This window comes from Arachis ipaensis, chromosome B4 (assembly GCF_059453495.1).
Source record: "Arachis ipaensis isolate K30076 ecotype BB chromosome B4, ASM5945349v1, whole genome shotgun sequence".
NCBI classification, from domain to species: Eukaryota; Viridiplantae; Streptophyta; class Magnoliopsida; order Fabales; family Fabaceae; genus Arachis; species Arachis ipaensis.
Genome location: NC_142439.1, coordinates 112,384,260 through 112,403,193, shown reverse-complemented (window position 1 = coordinate 112,403,193; position 18,934 = coordinate 112,384,260). Strand labels below are relative to the sequence as shown.

Below are 18,934 nucleotides of genomic sequence, written 5' to 3'. Positions count from 1 at the left end.
TCTAACAAATTTCACATATTTAAAAGTATTTGAAGTGAAATCATTGAGTCTTTAGCATGATTGCAGTAAAATAATTTTATCTTGAATTAAAAATTTTATGTTTAAATAGATCAAGTGTACTTAGAACTATTTAGATTGAATTTAAGTCAACAATTGCTACTTTTTAGGAGGTCATATGACTAAATTAACTAATCTTATTATAAAAAAAACTTTCTAGAACAAGGTTTACATGCATTGCATATAAAAAATTTTGCATATTCATTTGGAAATACCAGTTAGTACATAGTAACAATATTTTTATTAGAAAATAAAAAATGTCGTGAAAATTATGTTTATAACTATTATTTTAGTGTTTTTATTAATGACAAAAGTGAAGGTCAAAATTTACTATATCAAAGAATTATGCATATTTTTTTGGAAGAATTATAATTGGAGCAAATTCAGTATCTCAATTGAAGGAAGTTTTAAAAGAATCCTTAGTATCAAAATTAAAAATTAGCGTTTTAAAAAAATTGTGAAGGAATTTATTGTAACCTGTAATTTTATCGCATATTAAGTTTCTTTTAGAAAAGAAATTGTAGCAACTAATTAAAATATTTTTTATAATATGAATTTGTCATGTCATTAAACTTGCAAAATCAAGTAGAACGTGTATATGGAGTTTATTTATGTTTTTAACATGAGATGACGTAAATAAAAAACGGTCTAAGCACCTGCAAACAAAGCAACACTATTGCTATATATTAAACGATACACACAATACAATTATTTTCTGTTGTATGTTATCTTATCACTTAATAACACATTTATCATAAACAGAGTAATTTAAATTACGGTCTAATAATATAACTAGATGTCTCATTTTTACTTTTTTTTTTTTTAGTATTCATTGTCTGTGTGAGATCAAATTAAACCATTTTTATTAAAATTTTAAGTATTTTTGAGAATATATCAGTTAACGGTAATGTTAGGGAGATAAAAAAAGAACAGTTAAAAGTTACTTTATTTAACATTCATTAATTATCGCAACAATTAATAAATATTAAATAAGACAAATTATGACTGTTTTTGACTGATTTTCTTTGATTACCAAACATTTTCGATCAGCTAAATAGTGCAACAAAATATACTTTAACACAGAAATATAATAGATCATTATTTAAGTGGTATCTACAAATATGAATTTGGAAAATATCATCATTTTTAGACTTCCGTAAAGAAAAGAATGAATCTTTATAATAGATTTTTTTAGATTTTTGTATACGAGATTCTTTTCTACTTAAAAATAACAACTATTAATATTAAGGGATATATAGCAACAAATTTTTATAATAGATTAACATTTGAATCGTGCCTAACACAGGTCTTACACTAGTTATTATTACAAACATGTTGGCCTCACCTCAACTATAGTTTTCCATGGTGCATATGTTAGTAAACAATCAGCCTGGACCCACCCAGAACACAGTGACAGAGGCACAAACGTGGGCCATCCCGAACCATTTAAAGTTTTAAACCCAATAATCAAAGCCTGATAAATTAAACAATAAAACAATTAACTACGACACTTACATCTTGTTAAATTACACAAAGCTCTGTATTGGCTCTGACTCTACTGTTTCATTGCAGTAATGGTCACCTGCGGTATCACTATTCTCTCTTTATATTATTGCATGAGAGTTCGACATCTGTCTTCTACACATATAGAACGAATTTTCGTTCTACACGGTAGTAATGACCATGCAAGCAAAAAATGAATCTCAAACTAATTAAAGCACAAGATAAGTATTGCAAACTTCAGCTCAAGAATAATGAATGTTTTCAAATAAGTGAGTACATAAGCTATCAAGTTCTGGTGTTCGCGACCAACGCTAACATGAATGCAAGTGCAAACCCTTGAGAAAAATGGAAAAATTCCAAAATCATTTTACTTTCACATCTGTACAACTGGCACCCGAAGAATCCAAAAATTGGCTTAACGTATTCATTCCAGGACTACAAGTAGAGACTTCTCCTAAGCAGAAGCAACAATTTCCATAACTACAATTATTACAAGCAGTTAACATTTGAAGCATGAAAAGCATATATAGTGAATATTGGATTCTACTTCCTGCGTTTCAGGGGCCCGGTCTTGAATCCACTCTTAGTCGGCTTACCCCAAGGAGTTCGAGATCCTTTTCCCCACCGACCACTACTCTTGCTCTTACCCTCTCCTCCACCATGAGGATGGTCTACTGGATTCATGGCCACTCCTCGAACAACTGGTCTCCGGCCAAGCCACTGGCTTTGTCCAGCCTTCCTAAGCTTCTTATCTCCGTGGCTTGGATTTGAGACAGTACCAACGGTGGCCCTGCAACGAGAATCAATCATTTTTTTAACACCCGAGGGGAGCTGGATAAGACAGTATTTTGATGTGGGTTCTTTCAGGATTTTTGCACAAGTTCCAGCAGCTCTAACCAGCTTGCCACCTTGCCCCGGGTTCAATTCGATATTGTGAATGATAGTTCCAATTCGCATAGAAGATAATGGCATACAACTCCCAATTCGAGAATTTATATCGGAATACATCATCTGATTCATCATGCTCTCTCGAGCATTATGAGCATTTGTGTCTGCAACAACATGCATGAAGAGTGAGGAACAATGAAACATCACAGAAATATGCCAACAGCATAAAAACTAGAGTCTCCATTCCAGTAGGACAAGAGTATCAAAATGTATACAACTCACTGCTGCCACAAGCAAAAATACTTGCAGGATTTTGGAAGATATTTAATATCTATTCCAAGAACTCATAAACATTATGATTTATGAACATAAGAAAAGACAAAATCTTATATACTCGGATATCAAAATATCCGGTGCTTGATTTGTATATTTTTATATAAATGAGAAATTCTTAGATGCTCCAAGAGAAGCAAATGTAGTTCTTGCTCTATTCTATTGATCCTGTGACACACAGGTTATCTTTATTGTTAAAAATTAAATTTTCAAAATTAAAAAAAAAAACACCAATAAGACCCTCTCTCTTTCGGTTTCCAATATTGTTGATATGTCAAACCATAAATGAAACAAAGCAAAAATTCTCATTTGATGTCGGAACACCTAAGAAATTCTCAAATAAAAAGTAATAAACAGAAGAGAGAGAATGTGCATTGGGTCACTTTCTTCGCCTACCTTGATTATAAGCATGAAAGTATGAAACTGAATCCCATAACCTTATACATTCATCTTATATTGGCTATGATAAAATTGGTTGTGCAGGTTAAAAAATAACAATAACAACTCGCACAATATTATTCATCTCACTTGAAAAATACTTGGATTTGTCAGCATGAATAAAGGCATAAACCCTAATCTTAAGTTAACATAGAGATCTTCCCCAAATCACCGGTTCTTTCTTTCAAGATAGTTAAAATGCCTATAACATCAGATTCATAATGTTCACTAAAATTAACAAATGTTACTTAACACAATTAAATTTGATCCTAAATACATGGAAATGAATATGTTTTTATTTCTACAAGGCTGAAAAAATAAATCAAATCTTATAAAATAAAATAAAATAAAAAAATTGAAAGGAAACACCAATATCTCAAATTTCACTGACTCTATTGAATAACGTGCATCATGCTAAGACAAAGTTGTGATTTTGTTGAAATTATAGGGAAGAAAGGGTTACCGGAAGAGAAACGGCGAAGAGTGTTGGTGAGATTGGCGACAAGAGAGGAAGCTAAGCGAGCTCTCCATAGTGAGACAGCCATGGCTCAGAAATCAGAATGCGTTGCTACGGCGTCAGGGATGACAGTGTGAGGTATGCAACTTCCTTTCTTTGGGCCTCAGGCCCAACTATGTCTACATATGGCCCAACTCGGTTATTTGGTTTTTTTTTTTTAATAAAATACTTTACTGCAAATCTATGTATTCACTATTTTTTTTTTTCACGATATCTTTCAATCCTGCATGCTAACAATTATTTCGTCGCAAGTCAAAGCTTTATTTAAAAGTTAATTATTGGCCAATAAATTACCAATACACAAGGCAAGAAGCATTGATATCAGTTGGGATAAATGGCCCAAACAAGGCATCCATGCTTGCTTCTCTTATACTTAACAAAAAAATGTATTAAAAAAAATTTGAAAATGATTAAAAGTTTAAATTTATCCTTCTAATTATTTTTTTAATTTTTAAATAAAAAATTTTGAATTTTAAAATTTTAATGTTTTCAAATAAATAACATATATATTTGAAATTTTGCTTTTTTATATATTAAAATAATAATTAAGATGATGAATTAGGACTAAAACAAACTGAATAAAATTATATAGATTGCGAAAAAAAATATAAAAGACAAAATAGATATATATTTCATTTAAATATTGTCATTGTTATTATTGGGTAATGAAGCTCCAAGTATATCTTACCAACACTCTAGAATACTATAACCGAATTTTTTTTTTTCTCATTCTAGCTAAAAATAGAAGAATTTGTTAATACACTACATCAAACCAAAAAGGCAAAACTATAACACACTACTATAAAGTATATAATTACTATAATGCGGCCGAAAAAGATTTCCATAATTAACTTTGCACAGTTACCACGGTTAAAACGATTGTGGAACTAGTGAATAACAATGGAGAAAGACAGTACAAAAAGTATACTACTTTAATTTTAGTATTACTATTTAGCCAGTTCACAACAACCACCTCAACTTGCAATATAAAAGTGATCCTAAATCAAATTAAAGCAACAAACAATGTGAATGTAATTAATTAATTAGAAGCTAACATTCTCTCTTCAATTGCTAGTGTAACACCTTTACTTTGTTGGATATGGATAAAGAGTCATCAAAACAATCTCTTCTAGGAGATTTAAAGCAAGTTCACCAAGCTGGATTTAATTTTGCTAAGGCTGGATGGAAGTTCATTGGTTTGTGCAAGAGAGGGTGGTATGAAATTCGAATGAAACTCCCCCTTTAATTAGTTCCAAATTAGAAATGTTTATATGTTTAATAGAATTCTTTGCCTTGAAGGGTATAAACATATACAGTGTTTAGGTTAATGTCCATTTTTCTGTTCACTAATGTAACGAAAACAGATGAGAATAATGCGTAAAGTTTATGTACGAATTGTACATTTTCAAGAGTTAATTTTTCTTGAGCTTGTCTCTTTAATTTTATTATTCGTGGATCATCGCTCTGTTTCTTTTACATATTGTTAAAATTAAAATTAGTCTGCTTCGTTCTTACATTTAATATATTGAGAGAGAAAATAAAATGCAGTGACAGGCATATAAGTGGATAGATATGGAAAAAATGATTTTGAGGTTAAAGCATGGGTTCAGCGAATAATAAGAACTTCTTTCCCTTGTCATCTTTTCTTTTTATTATACTTAATTCTAATTTGACATTTATGAAGGTATCCCTATTTGATTAACAATGCCTTCTAAACAAAAATACTAGCTAGGAGCCAACAATTTTAATAAAAAATATAGAAAATTAATTAATACCGACTTAAATGTAAAATAAATATATAGATGGGTTAATCACTTATATTTATATTTTTTCAGAATAAAAAAATCTGTTTGCTATAAATTATTCCTCTTTAGAATAAGATAGAGATGGTAACGAGACAAGGCAGGAGGGGTAATTAAATACACAAATTCCGTTCTAAATACCCACGCATTGCCTTATTTTTTATCCTATTATCTATTGATATTTTCATTTTGCGAGCCACTCCGATAAAAATGTTTAAAATGTATTTTTTAAAGATGTTTTTTAATAATTAAAATTTAACACATAGAATCGATTAAATCGTATTATTTTTGTCAAAATTAGGTCAGACAAATTAATTTGACCGAAAAATGGTGAATCAAATTTTGAATCGGTCTAAATTAATATTATTTTTTATAAAAAATGACTACAATACTCTTATTATAGAAAATGACTAAAATATTCTTATTATATATATTAATTTTGAGAATCCTAAATTTTAACATTTTCTTTCTCTGTCGTCATACGATTAGGATTTAGAATTTTCAAAATTAATATATATATATATATATATATAATAGGGATATTTTAGTTATTTTTATAATAAGAATATTGTAGTCATTTTTTATAAAAAAAAATATTAATTTATACTGGTTCAAAATTAAATTTATTAATTTTTTGACTAAACTGATTTATCCAGTCTAATTTAAATAAAAATAACACAGTTTAATTGATTATATATGTTAAATTTTAACTTTTAAAAAACATCTTTAAAAAGACGTTTTTGACATCTTTATCTAAGTGACTCCCTATATTTACTCCCATACTGAAATGATTATTACTCATACCCACCTTATACCCAAACAAGAATAAGCTAGTCTTACCCAAATTTATCCCTCATACCCAATCAACCATTGAAAAACTCGTCTTGTTCAGCTAGGGTAGGATAGGTTGGCACAGGTCAGTCCGAATTGCCATCCTTACATACAAACCACAGATGAAGAGCATGCACGAGATGACAATGGACAATTTTATTGACGTTAACTCATTCTTGACTGTGGTAGACTTATTGATCTCGACTTTACCACACTACGGTAGCACAACTTGGAGCCCCGCTTTGCGTGTGAGATGGAGGTTGGCATAGTCAAAGTGATTCTTTTCTTTGAGGTGGTCTCCTTCGGTTTCCTTTTGTTTTCGTTGCTGCTAATGCAGGTCTCAAACTTACCCTCAAGCTTATCAAAGACGGAGAGGTTATCAGTTATGCTTGTCATGCGATCATTAACCTCAAGGTGCTTCACATAGTTATGCTCCTTTCTGCCATCACCACCATTTTGGATTGCCTCTTCTTCGTTCTTTTAATTGTCGGCATCATCGAAATACGCGTTGCATTGGAACGATTTCTTGTGGCAGCAAGTTTTATGGCTATTGTGTTGGAATAAATTATTTTATTAACCCAGATGATCCATATTATTGAATCACCAAAAATATCATAATGCGGAAGCGTACCTTTACTCATAGAAATCAGGAATTAGAGATCAGAGATTGATGGAAGAATTGTCTCAATCTTGTAGTTCTGTCGATCTTCCTCAACCAAAGCCTTCTATATCCCTAATATGGATGAATTGTGACTATTTTGATGGGAAAAGAGCGACAAAGGCGGCTTTGGTATGTTGGGGACCGAAACCCTGAAGGCACTATTTATACTTGAGCATGGCATCCATTAAACCCTAAAGCCCAAATAAAATAGTATCTAAAATCCAAAAGATAATATATCTAAAATCCAAAAGATAATTATCTAAAGAACAAAAGATAATATCTGGTTTTATTCTCATTTAATTCCAAATCAAAAATAATTATGACTTATTCAATTTAGCATTTATAACAATAAATGAGATCACCATTATATAAGTCATTTAATTTGAAACAGTATAATTTGTGATTATGATTAATATATGTATTGCCCACAAATAAATTAGGAAATTAAAATAATTTCCTAACAATCTCCCACTTGGGCTATACATATATTCTTTCTTGACATAATCACATCTTATAAACTTTATGCGCGCATCTGAATGCTATTTCCCTTATTACTTTAATAATATGGTCCGTCTCATACATTAGATATGGAATTACCGTAGCTTTTATCACATTAGTGCCATGACTAAACCACGATGATCACCATAATAATGTATTTAACGACATAGATCAAATTTGGATGAGAAATATGGAAATTACATGCCAAGTGATCTCATGCATGTCTATTTCCAGCTGATCTAACTTTAAAACTTTATTAAGATCAAACGCAAAACAAATTCACATAATATGAAATAAACCATCAACTTAATTCTGCAGAAAATAATTCAATATCTGTTATAGGACATATACCATAAAATAAACTCCTACTAAACCATGGCATCACAAATATTGACACCCATCCGAGCAGTGTACTCATAAAAGACTTTAGGGATCAATCTCTTGGTTAATGGGTTTGCTAGCATATACTCTGTTCCTATATGTTCTATGAAAATCTGCTTTTCTTAACCTTTCTCCTTGACAACTAAGAACTTGATGTCTATATGCTTCGATTTTGTCAAGCTCTTATTGTTGTTGGAGTTTAGTAATGTTGATTTATTGTCACAAAATATCTTTAATGGCCTTTCAATGTCATCTACTATATGAAGCTCAGTGACAAAGTTTCGCAACCATATGCCATGAAATTGGAATCAGAGTACCCAATGATCTCCAAATTTTTTTATCTCTGATAAATAAGCATGTAATCATTTATTCTCTTCAGATAACGCATTATGTGTTTTAACAGCTATCCAATGATCCATGTCCGGATTGCTCAAGTATCTACCCAACACTCCCACTATAAATGATATATTGGGACGTGTGGAGACTTGAGCATACATTAGGCTCACTAATACTGATGCATAAGGTTTATCATGCATTGCTGTCTTCTCAAGATCATCTTTTTTTGGGCATTGCTAGAGACTAAACTTGTCTCCTTTAGCTATGGGTGTGCCCATTAGTCTACAACTTTTTATGGCATATCTACTAAAAATCTTTTCAATATAGTTCTTTTGTGATAATCCAAGAATGCCTTAAAAGTGATCTCTTAGTATCTCGATTCCTAATACAAAAGAAGCATCACTAAGATCTTTCATTTCGAATTTGTCCGATAGAAATTTTTTAGTTTCATGCAACAAGCCTATATCGTTACTGGCAAGTAGAATGTCTTCAACATATAAGACCAAAAAGATGTATTTACTCCCACTGAACTTGTAGTATACACACTCATCTATGATATTTACCTCAAAACTATATGAGGTAATGACTTGATGAAACTTGTGATACCATTGATGGGAAGCTTATTTGAGACCATAGATAGATTTTTTCCTTTCTCTGTTGGATCTCTTTAATGACACTTCTTGAGGTTGTTGAGCTTGTTGTATGGGTTGGGATTGAGGAGGATTCTCATTATTTTCTTATACTGTAGCAATATCTTGAGAAATAATGATATTCTCATTGTTCTCTTGTACTGTAACTGAATCTACAGTAGGATTCTTATTGTGCTCTTGTACTATAACTGTATCTTGAACAATAATAGATACAAAGACTAGATCATTATCAGTTACAGAATCCTTATAAAAAACAACATTCCTAATATTTCTTTCCCTTCCAAACTCAACATCCTCAAGAAATTTTGTATTTTTCGTTTCAAAAATAGACCTTGATGCAGGATTATAAAACTTGTACCCCCATAAACGCTCAGCATAACCAACAAAGTAGCAACTAATGGTTCTTGAGTCCAATTTTCTTTCATGCGGCCTATAAGGTCGCGTCTTAGCTAGACATCCCCAAATGTGCAAATGCTTTATACTGGGTCTTTTCACAATCCAAATTTCATAAGGGGTTTTGTTAACTGCTTTGCTTGGCACCCTATTAAGGATGTACACTGCGGTCTTTATGGCTTATCCCCAGAGTGATCAGACAAGAAAAAATGACTAATCATACTTCTCACCATGTCCTTAAGAGTTCGGTTCCTTTGCTCTGCAACACTATTCATACTAGGTTTGCCTGGCATGGTGTATTGCGGAACAATACCACACTCCTCTAGAAAAAGAGCAAAAGGTCCAAGACGTTGCTCACTTGAACCGTCATATCTTCCGTAGTATTCACCACCACGATCAGATTTGACAGCTTTAATTTTCTTTCCAAGTTGAAGTTCAACTTCAATTTTGAAAGACTTAAAAACACCAAGGCTTGCAACTTTTCATGAATTAAATATAGATACCCGTAACGAGAGTAATCATCTATGAACGTAATAGAGTACCGTTGTCCATTCCAAGAGACAGTAGGGAATGGGCCACATATATTGGTTTGTATCAGTTCTAAGACATCTTTAGCTCTCTTGGCACCTAATTTTCTTTCGTTTGTCCTTTTTTCCTTTATGCACTCAATGCAGACTTCAAAGTCTGCCAAATTTAGGGGTATAAAAATTCCATCCGATACGAGCCTCTGAATTCTCTGTTTAGAGATGTGACCTAGGCGTTTGTGCCATAATGATGCCGAATTCTCATTTAGTTTTTGTTTTGTACCTGTTTGCAATATTTCATTATTATAGGAATTCAAATCAAGCCTATATAGATTATCCACCAAACGACCAGAGCAAATATTATTCGAATTATAAAAGAGATTGACTTTATTGTTTCCGAACGAACAAAAATAACTTGATTGTCCAAATGAAAAATAGAAACTAAATTCCGTCTAAATGATGGTACATAAAATGTCTCTAATAAATTCAAGTAAAATCCACTCGTGGAACATAATCTAAAGGTTCCTATAACTTTGACTGCAACTATATTGTCGTCTGCCACATAGATGTATCTTTTAGCGTCACTTGGGGGTCGGCTTCACACGCAACCCTGCATAGTAACACTTACATGAGTAGTAGCAGCAGAATCTACCCACCAAGTATCAACAGGTGCATAACTTAAACTAGCCTCAGAACAAACGAAAGTAAGAAAGTATACCCTTCTTTACACGCCAAGTGGCATATTTGGTACAATCATTCTTCATGTGTCCCACCTTCTTACAGAAGAAACAGGTTGAAACTTGATCTTGTTTCTTAGCCTTTTCTGCTGAGAAGGCACATCCGCAGTAGTATCACGCTTTCTTTTATACTGAGAAGATGAAGCCATGTGAGCACTTTTAGTCTTATCTTGTTGTAGCCTCTCTTCTTGCACACAGTGAGATATAAGCTCATTTAAGGACTAAGTGTCCTTCAGAGTGTTATAACTCACTTTGAATTGCCCAAAGTATGCAGGAAGGGAGATCAAAATAAAATGCACAAGTAAATCTTCAGATAACTCTAACTTTAGTACTTTCAATTTTGAAGCAAGATGAGACATTTTCATAATGTACTCTCTTATGTTCCTTTTACCTTTATACCTCATGGAGACAAGTTTGCTCAAAAGGTTACTTGCCTCCACCTTTTCATTCTTAACAAAGAATTTTTCAACATCTTTCAGGAACTATTTGGCATCTTTATCCTCAGTAATTGAGCCCTGAAATGCCTCAGGAAATTGAGCGTTTTATAATCATAATGCTCATTCGATTGGATCTCTCCCACTTTTCTATTTTAACCTCATTGAGATTTTCTGGAGTGGAAGTGGGTTTCTCCTCTCGAAGAGTTATATCTAAATCCATACAATCGAGGATAATCTCTACGGTATCCTTCCAAACTTCAAAGTTTGAACCATTCAGCATAAAAAAAACTGCTAATTTGTGCAGAAATATTGGTAGTTGAAGCCATAATTTCTTTATTAGAACAAAAAAGGAACATGCAGAAAATATTAGTTAAATAATGGAAAAAAAATCCATATTGAGATATCTATAACGATATTAATTTTCCATCTTTGGATAGAAAATTAACTGTAAGTGATATACTCTCATTGCAGTAATCAAATATTGTCAAAATTCCTGTCACACATTAAGCCTTTCTTTGGACCGACTGAATGCACACATGAAAACTTAAACTTCGCAACCTATTTATTACCGCATATATTTTCTATTAATTGGCCAAACAATAACCTTCTTTTGAGCTGATTATTGACCGCATAATTAATAGAAAATAAACAAAAGTGTGCAATGTTTATTATTTGGCCAAACAATAAACTTCCTTTGGGCCGATTATTGTCTGCATAAATAATAAGCATTACTTTATTCTTAATTAGTTACCCAAACATGTATTTATCATCAATATGTGTATGTTATTCGGCCAAATATAGACCTTCTTTTGGGCTGACCAATATTTGGATGAATTACATATCACCATATTCCTAATGTTTTAAATAAATCAATTTTCACAAAAGAGGCTACTTTGGGAGCATAATGTTCAATCAATTTATTCCAAAATCAAATCTTTATAAAATAGGTGGGTATAATAATCCAAATTGTTACTAGTTTCTTTATGTAATAATTAAAAAAATATTTAAATTACAAAAAGAATTAAATCATAATGGTGTCTTTTCAGACCTTAAAAAAAGACATAATTATAACTGTTCAACAAATTCATATGCCAAAATTTTTTTTGATCCATTAAGATTAAAATCAACCATTATGATTCAATCCATGCAAAACAAAAAAAAAATAATGAATTTGCCAAAAGAATGAATCCATATAGAATGGTATAAAAAAAAGGATAAACAAACGAAGAACCTTCCTTTTCTTAAAAAAAAACTGGATTCATATTCACAGGTTAAATCATGGTGCATACAAAAAAAAATTTATAGTAAGTGTGTTCTTCATGTACTATTTGTGTATTCTTTATACACTCTTTATGTACTCTTTCAGTTTTATTAATATGTGCTACACAATCCAAAAGTAGCACATATTTGAATCTAATTTCACAAACTCAAATTAAGATTCAAATTCAAATAAAAAAAATTATAATTTCTTAATGATTTAATCATAGATGGTTCTGATACCACTTGTTGGAATAAATTATTTTATTAACCCAGATCATCCGTATTAAATCACCAAAAATATCATAATGCGGAAGCGTACCTTTACTCATAGAAATAAGGAATTAGAGATCAGAGATTGATGGAAGGATTGTCTCAATCTTGTGGTTCTTTCGATCTTCTTCAACCAAAGTCTTCTGTATCCCTAATAGGGCTGAATTATGACTCTTCTGATGGGAAAGAGCAACAAAAGCGGCTTTCGTATGTTGGGAACCGAAACCTTGAAGGTACTATTTATATTTGAGCATGACACCCATTAAACTCTAAAGCCCAAATAAAATAGTATCTAAAGTCTAAAAGATAATATATCTAAAATCCAAAAGATAATTATCTAAAGAATAAAAGATAATATCTGATTTTATTTTCATTTAATTCTAAATCAAAAGTAATTATGACTTATTCAATTTAGCATTTATAACAATAAATGAGATCACCATCATATAAGTCACTTAATTTAAAATAACATAATTTATGATTATGATTAATATATATATTGCCCACAAAAATTAGGAAATTAAAATAATTTCCTAACACATTGTTGTTTTAGTCTTTCTTTCCCTTTTAGTTTATATATCTACTCTCATATATACTTTTAGTCGTTGATAAATTTTCATTAAGTTTAAAGTTAGTATAATTTAAATTTTAAAGTATTGTTTTTGTCCTTAATATTTGAAATAAGTCTTAAAATTGTCCCTAATATTTAAATCATTTTATTTAAGTCTCTAACATTTTAAAATTATCTCAATATTATCATGCTATTAAGGATCTGTTAATAGAATTGATGGCGGGACAAAATTGAAACAATTTTGAAACGTTAAGAACTTAAATATGATGAAAACATTGGGGACAAAAACGATATATTACTCTTAGAAGAATTATCTAATAAATTAAAAAGAAAATAAATTTTAACGGAATGAACTCCACTATGAATTCAAGATTTTTACTCATTATAGAAGATTTCTAGAATGACTAGTAGATAAATTTTCGAAAAAGAAAAAAAAAGCATAATACATATACAATAAAGTATAAATTATAGCTTTTGTCTCTAATGTACCAAAATTCTTTAATGTTTAATTTAGTTAAAATTTATTTTTAATTTTAAAATATATTTTAATTCTATCCTTCAATAATATCAAATTTTTAGGTAGATAATAATTTAATTATTTTTTAATTGTATCTAAGTAAATTACTCTTAATCACCTTACTTTTATTCTAAATAATTTTTTTTATTTTATTCTTAATTATATTACTTTTACTCTAAGTAAATTTATTTTTGATTAAGAACAAAATTAAAAGATAAAATAAATAATTATCTATTGTAAAAAAATTAAAATTATTGAAGATAAAATTAAAATTGATTAAAAAATAAAAATAAAGTTTAATAAAATTAAACATTAAAGAAGTTCGGTATATTAGAAATAAAAAGATATAATTTCTACTTTATTATATTTGTACATGCTCTTTTTTTTTTTCGAAAGTTTATATACTAGTCATTCTACATGAGTAAAAATCTTGAATTCATAATGCAATTCAATATCATTTTACTTGATTTGGTAATTCTTCTTAGAGTAATGTATCATTTTTATCTCCAATTTTTTTGTCTTAATTATTTAAGTCTCTAACGTTTTAAAATTGTCTCAATTTTATCCCACTGTCAATTTTGTTAACAAATCACTAATAGCAGGACAATATTGAGATGATTTTGAAATGGTAAGGACTTAAATAGAACAATTTAAATGTTAGGGACAATTTTAAGACTTATTCCAAATATTAAAGACAAAAATAATACTTTACTCTTAATTAATTTTTAATGTTTGAAGTTAGTTTTGCTTATAAGTTGTAACATCATCAGTGTTTTCTTTCGGTAATAGTTGATCAAATTAACAAGTATATTTGTCAAATAGCCTACTTAATTAAGTTGCATCATAGAGAATGTTAGCAGTAATTACTAATGTTCTGAAAATCGGTTCGGATCGGTCGGTCGAATCGATTGAATTGTGAACCACTGCAAAAAATGAATCGAACAAATGTTATAACCGCCAATTTTAAAAATCGCAATTGAATCATCGAACCGGCCAGAAATCGGTCGGTCGAACTGAACCATGACCTAGCCGATTTTTTGGATAAAGAACCAAACGTCGTCGTTTCATTACACTAACTAGCCCTAACCAGAATCGAATCCTGATCCAGAACGCGCCTCTGCCTTAGTGCCTCCCTCACACTCAGTCCAGGGCTCCTCTCATCGAGCTCCTGGTCGTCCGTTTAGCCACCGCCTGCTACTGCTGCCATCGGAACTTCGAACAGCCATCACCTGCTCCCTTACTTCTTCTCCATTGCACAGCAGCCATTGCAATCTTCCTTCCCTTCCATCATGCAGCCACTGTGTGAACGTGGAAGCCTTCGTCGCGCAGCCACGCCGCCGCCGACGCTAGCTCTGTTCCACCACAGCCACTATCCCGTTTGAAGGTGCGCCTTGTCTCGGTGTCTCCTTCTTACGTGCTCTGTTGAAGACTTCTTCTATCTTCTAGATAATTTTTTTTAACAATAATTGAATAATTTTAGATCTTGTGAAGTTCTGTGAGCTGTGAACTATGATTTATGATTTTTGATTTTTCTGTGAACTGTGAACTGTGAACTGTGAACTGAAGTTACTAAGCTAAATCGTGAACTTTGTTGAATAATTATGAATAATTAATGTTAGTTAAGATGTAAACTTTGTTGTTGTTACTTCAGTTACTTGTTACCATCGCCGGCGCTAGCTCTGTTCCACCGGTCAGCGTTGTTCCCCCTCTTGCTCGGGATTTGCTCTGCTCTATTCTAGGCTTCTAGATTTCTTTGTTCTTGAAATTTAATTTTATTTCTAGTTAGGATTGGTGATCTGAATCTTTTACTTGGAAATTATTTTTTGGTGTTTTGATTTTCAAGTTGCTTGCTGCTTCAATTTGAGGGTATTGTGAATTTCGGTTTAAGCTGTGATTGAAGGTTCTTTGGTTTGAGTATTCTTCACTTTTCTGGAAACTTAGCTTTTAATTCTTTGAGATCAAATTATTGTTTCCAACCATGGTGATTTTAAGATATTCTTTTTGGTTGCTTTGTTTTAAATGTTTCTATTGGTGTTGCTGTGTTGTTGCTGTGATTTAAATGTTCTTTTAATTCTTTTTTTTTTTCGAATGTCCAGTTAATGCTTGATTGATTGGCTTTGCTCATTGATTATATTTGATGATAAAATTTAAATTGATAACTCTATTACTACTTTATTGCCTATTTTTATAGTTAAATTTTATTAAATTTTCTTGAATTTGCACTGCCTATGTTACTGATTCAAAGTTTCTTAAGTTTTATTCATTGTTTGGTTGCACTGTCCCTGCTCTCGATCTCCGCCGACTTACTGCCCCTCCTCTGTGTTGGATTCTTTTTGTTTCAACTGTTGTGTTTTTGTTTCAGGTCCTGCTGTGTTTGTTGTGCAATACTATTATTTTTTGTTTTATTTTTTGACTCAGCTACATTAAAGCAATATTCTCTATCTTTAACTTGTGCATTGTAATTCAATCCAACTATTTTTAATGGAAGTGTAATTATGTTAATTGTCAACAAATTTGTGGCAAGTTTTTTGTATATTTTGATGATTAATTACATTTAGTTGATGATATTTTATGCGGGGTTTTAAATTTAAAAGATATTTTAGGATATTTATTTATAATTTATTTATTATTTTATTATGGAACGATTTTTCTTATTAAATCACGGTTAAACTGGTTGGACTGATAAATCAGTGACTAAAGTGGTTTACTGACCAGTTCGATTTTCAAAACCTTGGTAATTACTTAGTGAAAAAAATTAGTTAGTATTAGTTTAAATACCAGACAAATAAAAAATCTTATTCACCTAACATTTGTTTTTGTTAATCTATCTTCATTTTGTAACTTTATCACACTATTAGGGTTGCACACGGATCGGATATAGGTTAAAATTTTATCCGATCTGCACCGCTTCCATCGGATCGGATCGGATACGATATCCACATTTTTTAGGTCGGATCGGATATCGGGTATATCCACATAATTTAGAAATTTGTTTTAAGGCCTTGTTTAGCTGTTTTTGCAAAAAAATGTCCAAAAAATCCATTTTTTCACCTGTTTAAACTTATCTACTCCTAAAATATTATCAATAAAAGTTTTCTTGAATAACAAAAAAAAAATAACACAAGATCTAAGTTTAATTATTTTAAGTTAGAGTACAACATAAAAAATTAAAAACAAGATAACATAAAATTCATGACAATACTTGGTGAAATAACACACTAAATCAGCAATTTAACATACTAAAACAGCAACTCAGCAATTCTTATCATACTAAATCATACTAAAACAGCAACTCAGCATACTAAAACACACTAAAAGAGCAACTCAGCAAGTTCCAATTGACATATCTCTTCCAATTGGCACTATATCAGTAACCATTCATTCCTATTAAGAAATATCAAGTGAGAAAAATTAGTAAAACATGTTAGAATAATAAATTATTATATACCAATACAAGCACTATTGAATACTTAAGATGGTTGATGAGGTTGCAATCCACTTTGAACTTCAAGATCTCCGACACTAGTAACTCCAGAAAATTCTATTCAATTCAACAATAACAAAATATGTCATGGTATGTCAATGCTCTAAAACGAAAGACAAAAAACAAATAATAAAATATAAATGAACCAATTCATTATATACCTGAATCAACAGTGGCATCTCCTCATCAAGCTCAACCAATATCTTAGCTAGGTTCAACTAATTTTGAGTGCAATATTTAAGCCTCTATAGTAGTGGGACTCAAACAACTGCGATAAGGGTCAAGGACACAACCTCCCGTGCTAATAACTGACTCAGATGCCACAGTAGAAAGAGAAATGGCTAATATATCTCTAGCCATGCAAGAGAGAACATAATACCTCAAAGTCTTTCCTCTCCACCACCTCAATATATCAAATCCACTAAAATCTTCCGCCACTTCATCTTCCAAATACCTATCCATTTCATTTTTCTTCAGCTCACTTAGTTTTATCCTCTGAGTTTGCTTCCACTTGCTCATAGGATCTTCAACCATAATACTATCATTCTCACTCATCTCTACACTAGGATTTGGTATAGTATCCGAAGAAATACTAGCATCTTGAGAGTCTTCAGGGGGTCGCGGATTCCATATGCTATATTGCCCAAATAATTTAGCAATGATATCCTTCAATTTTCTAAAGATCCTTGAAGATTTCTCACCTTGACCATACATCTCAACAAAGTAAACTAAATATATTCCAATTTATACAGCGGATCAAGAAAAACAATAACGAGTAATAGATAGTTCAGAGATGGCTTGTTCACTGAAGTCAAAGGAGTAGAAGTATAAGAATGACCAGAATTATCCCAATACTTATCAAATTTAGCCTTCATCATTGATGCCATTCCATTCAATACTAAATCATCACTCGCAATCCATTTATTCAAAGTACATAATATCTTACACAATACATGAAAAAAAGCATTTGAAGTGACATTCAAAGAACTAGAGAATGAAAGCGTTGCATGATAGAAAATTTGTGACAAATGTATAAAGATACGAGCTCTTCTCCAATATTCATCACTAAGAGGCCCCCTATCATCTTCAAGGTATCTTTCAAAATGAGTATCTTCCCTAGCAACACGAGCAAATGCCTTTTCAAATTTTTCAGCCACTTCCAACATCATTGGTGCGCAGAAATCGTGATGGTTCCATTCCTTGGCAACGGCGCTAAAAACTCAATACGCACGTTCATAATCTTAATTCTTTATCACAACTTCGCACAACTAACCAGCAAGTGCACTGAGTCGTGCAAGTAATAAACCTTACGTGAGTAAGGGTCAATCCCACGGAGATTGTCGGCTTGAAGCAAGCTATGGTCACCTTGTAAATCTCAGTCAGGCGGATTCAATTGATTATAGAGATTTAATCATTAAAAGATAAATAAAATATAAAATAAAGATAGTGATACTTATGTAATTCATTGGTGAGAATTTCAGATAAGCGTGTAGAGATGCGTTCGTTCCTCCTGAACCTCTGCTTTCCTATTATCTTCATCCAATCATTCATACTCCTTTCTACGGCAAGCTGTATGTTAGGCATCACCGTTGTCAATGGCTATATCCTGTCCTCTCAGTGAAAATGGTCCAATGCGCTGTCACTGCATGGCTAATCATCTGTTGGTTCTCGATCATACTGGAATAGGATCCATTGATCCTTTTGCATCTGTCACTACGCCCAGCACTCGCGAGTTTGAAGCTCGTCGCAGCCATCCCTTCCTAGATCCTACTCGGAATACCACAGACAAGGTTTAGACTTTCTGGATCTTGACAAACTCCAATTTGACTGTTTGTTTTGCATTAAA

The 18,934-nt window shown here is 31.5% G+C and overlaps 1 protein-coding gene across 1 annotated transcript; it reads right to left on the bottom strand.

Moving 5' to 3' along the window:
• Nucleotides 1–1,786: 1,786 nt before the first annotated feature.
• Nucleotides 1,787–3,794, bottom strand: LOC107639553 (large ribosomal subunit protein uL2my, C-terminal part). Its single transcript, XM_016343088.3, has 2 exons — nucleotides 3,683–3,794; nucleotides 1,787–2,612 (listed from the first exon to the last, which is right to left on the bottom strand). The coding sequence occupies exons 1-2, from the start codon at nucleotides 3,762–3,764 to the stop codon at nucleotides 2,104–2,106; spliced, it is 591 nt and encodes a 196-aa protein (XP_016198574.1). The 5' UTR covers nucleotides 3,765–3,794; the 3' UTR covers nucleotides 1,787–2,103.
• Nucleotides 3,795–18,934: the final 15,140 nt, after the last annotated feature.

What these genes read in the sequence shown, in the direction of transcription:
- LOC107639553 (XM_016343088.3), bottom strand. Translation starts at nt 3,764, where the DNA reads ATGGCTGTCTCACTATGGAGAGCTCGCTTAGCTTCCTCTCTTGTCGCC. An exon ending in TCTTCGCCGTTTCTCTTCCG is followed by an intron (nt 2,613 to 3,682) that starts GTAACCCTTTCT and finishes ATGTTGTTGCAG; the next exon opens with ACACAAATGCTCATAATGCT.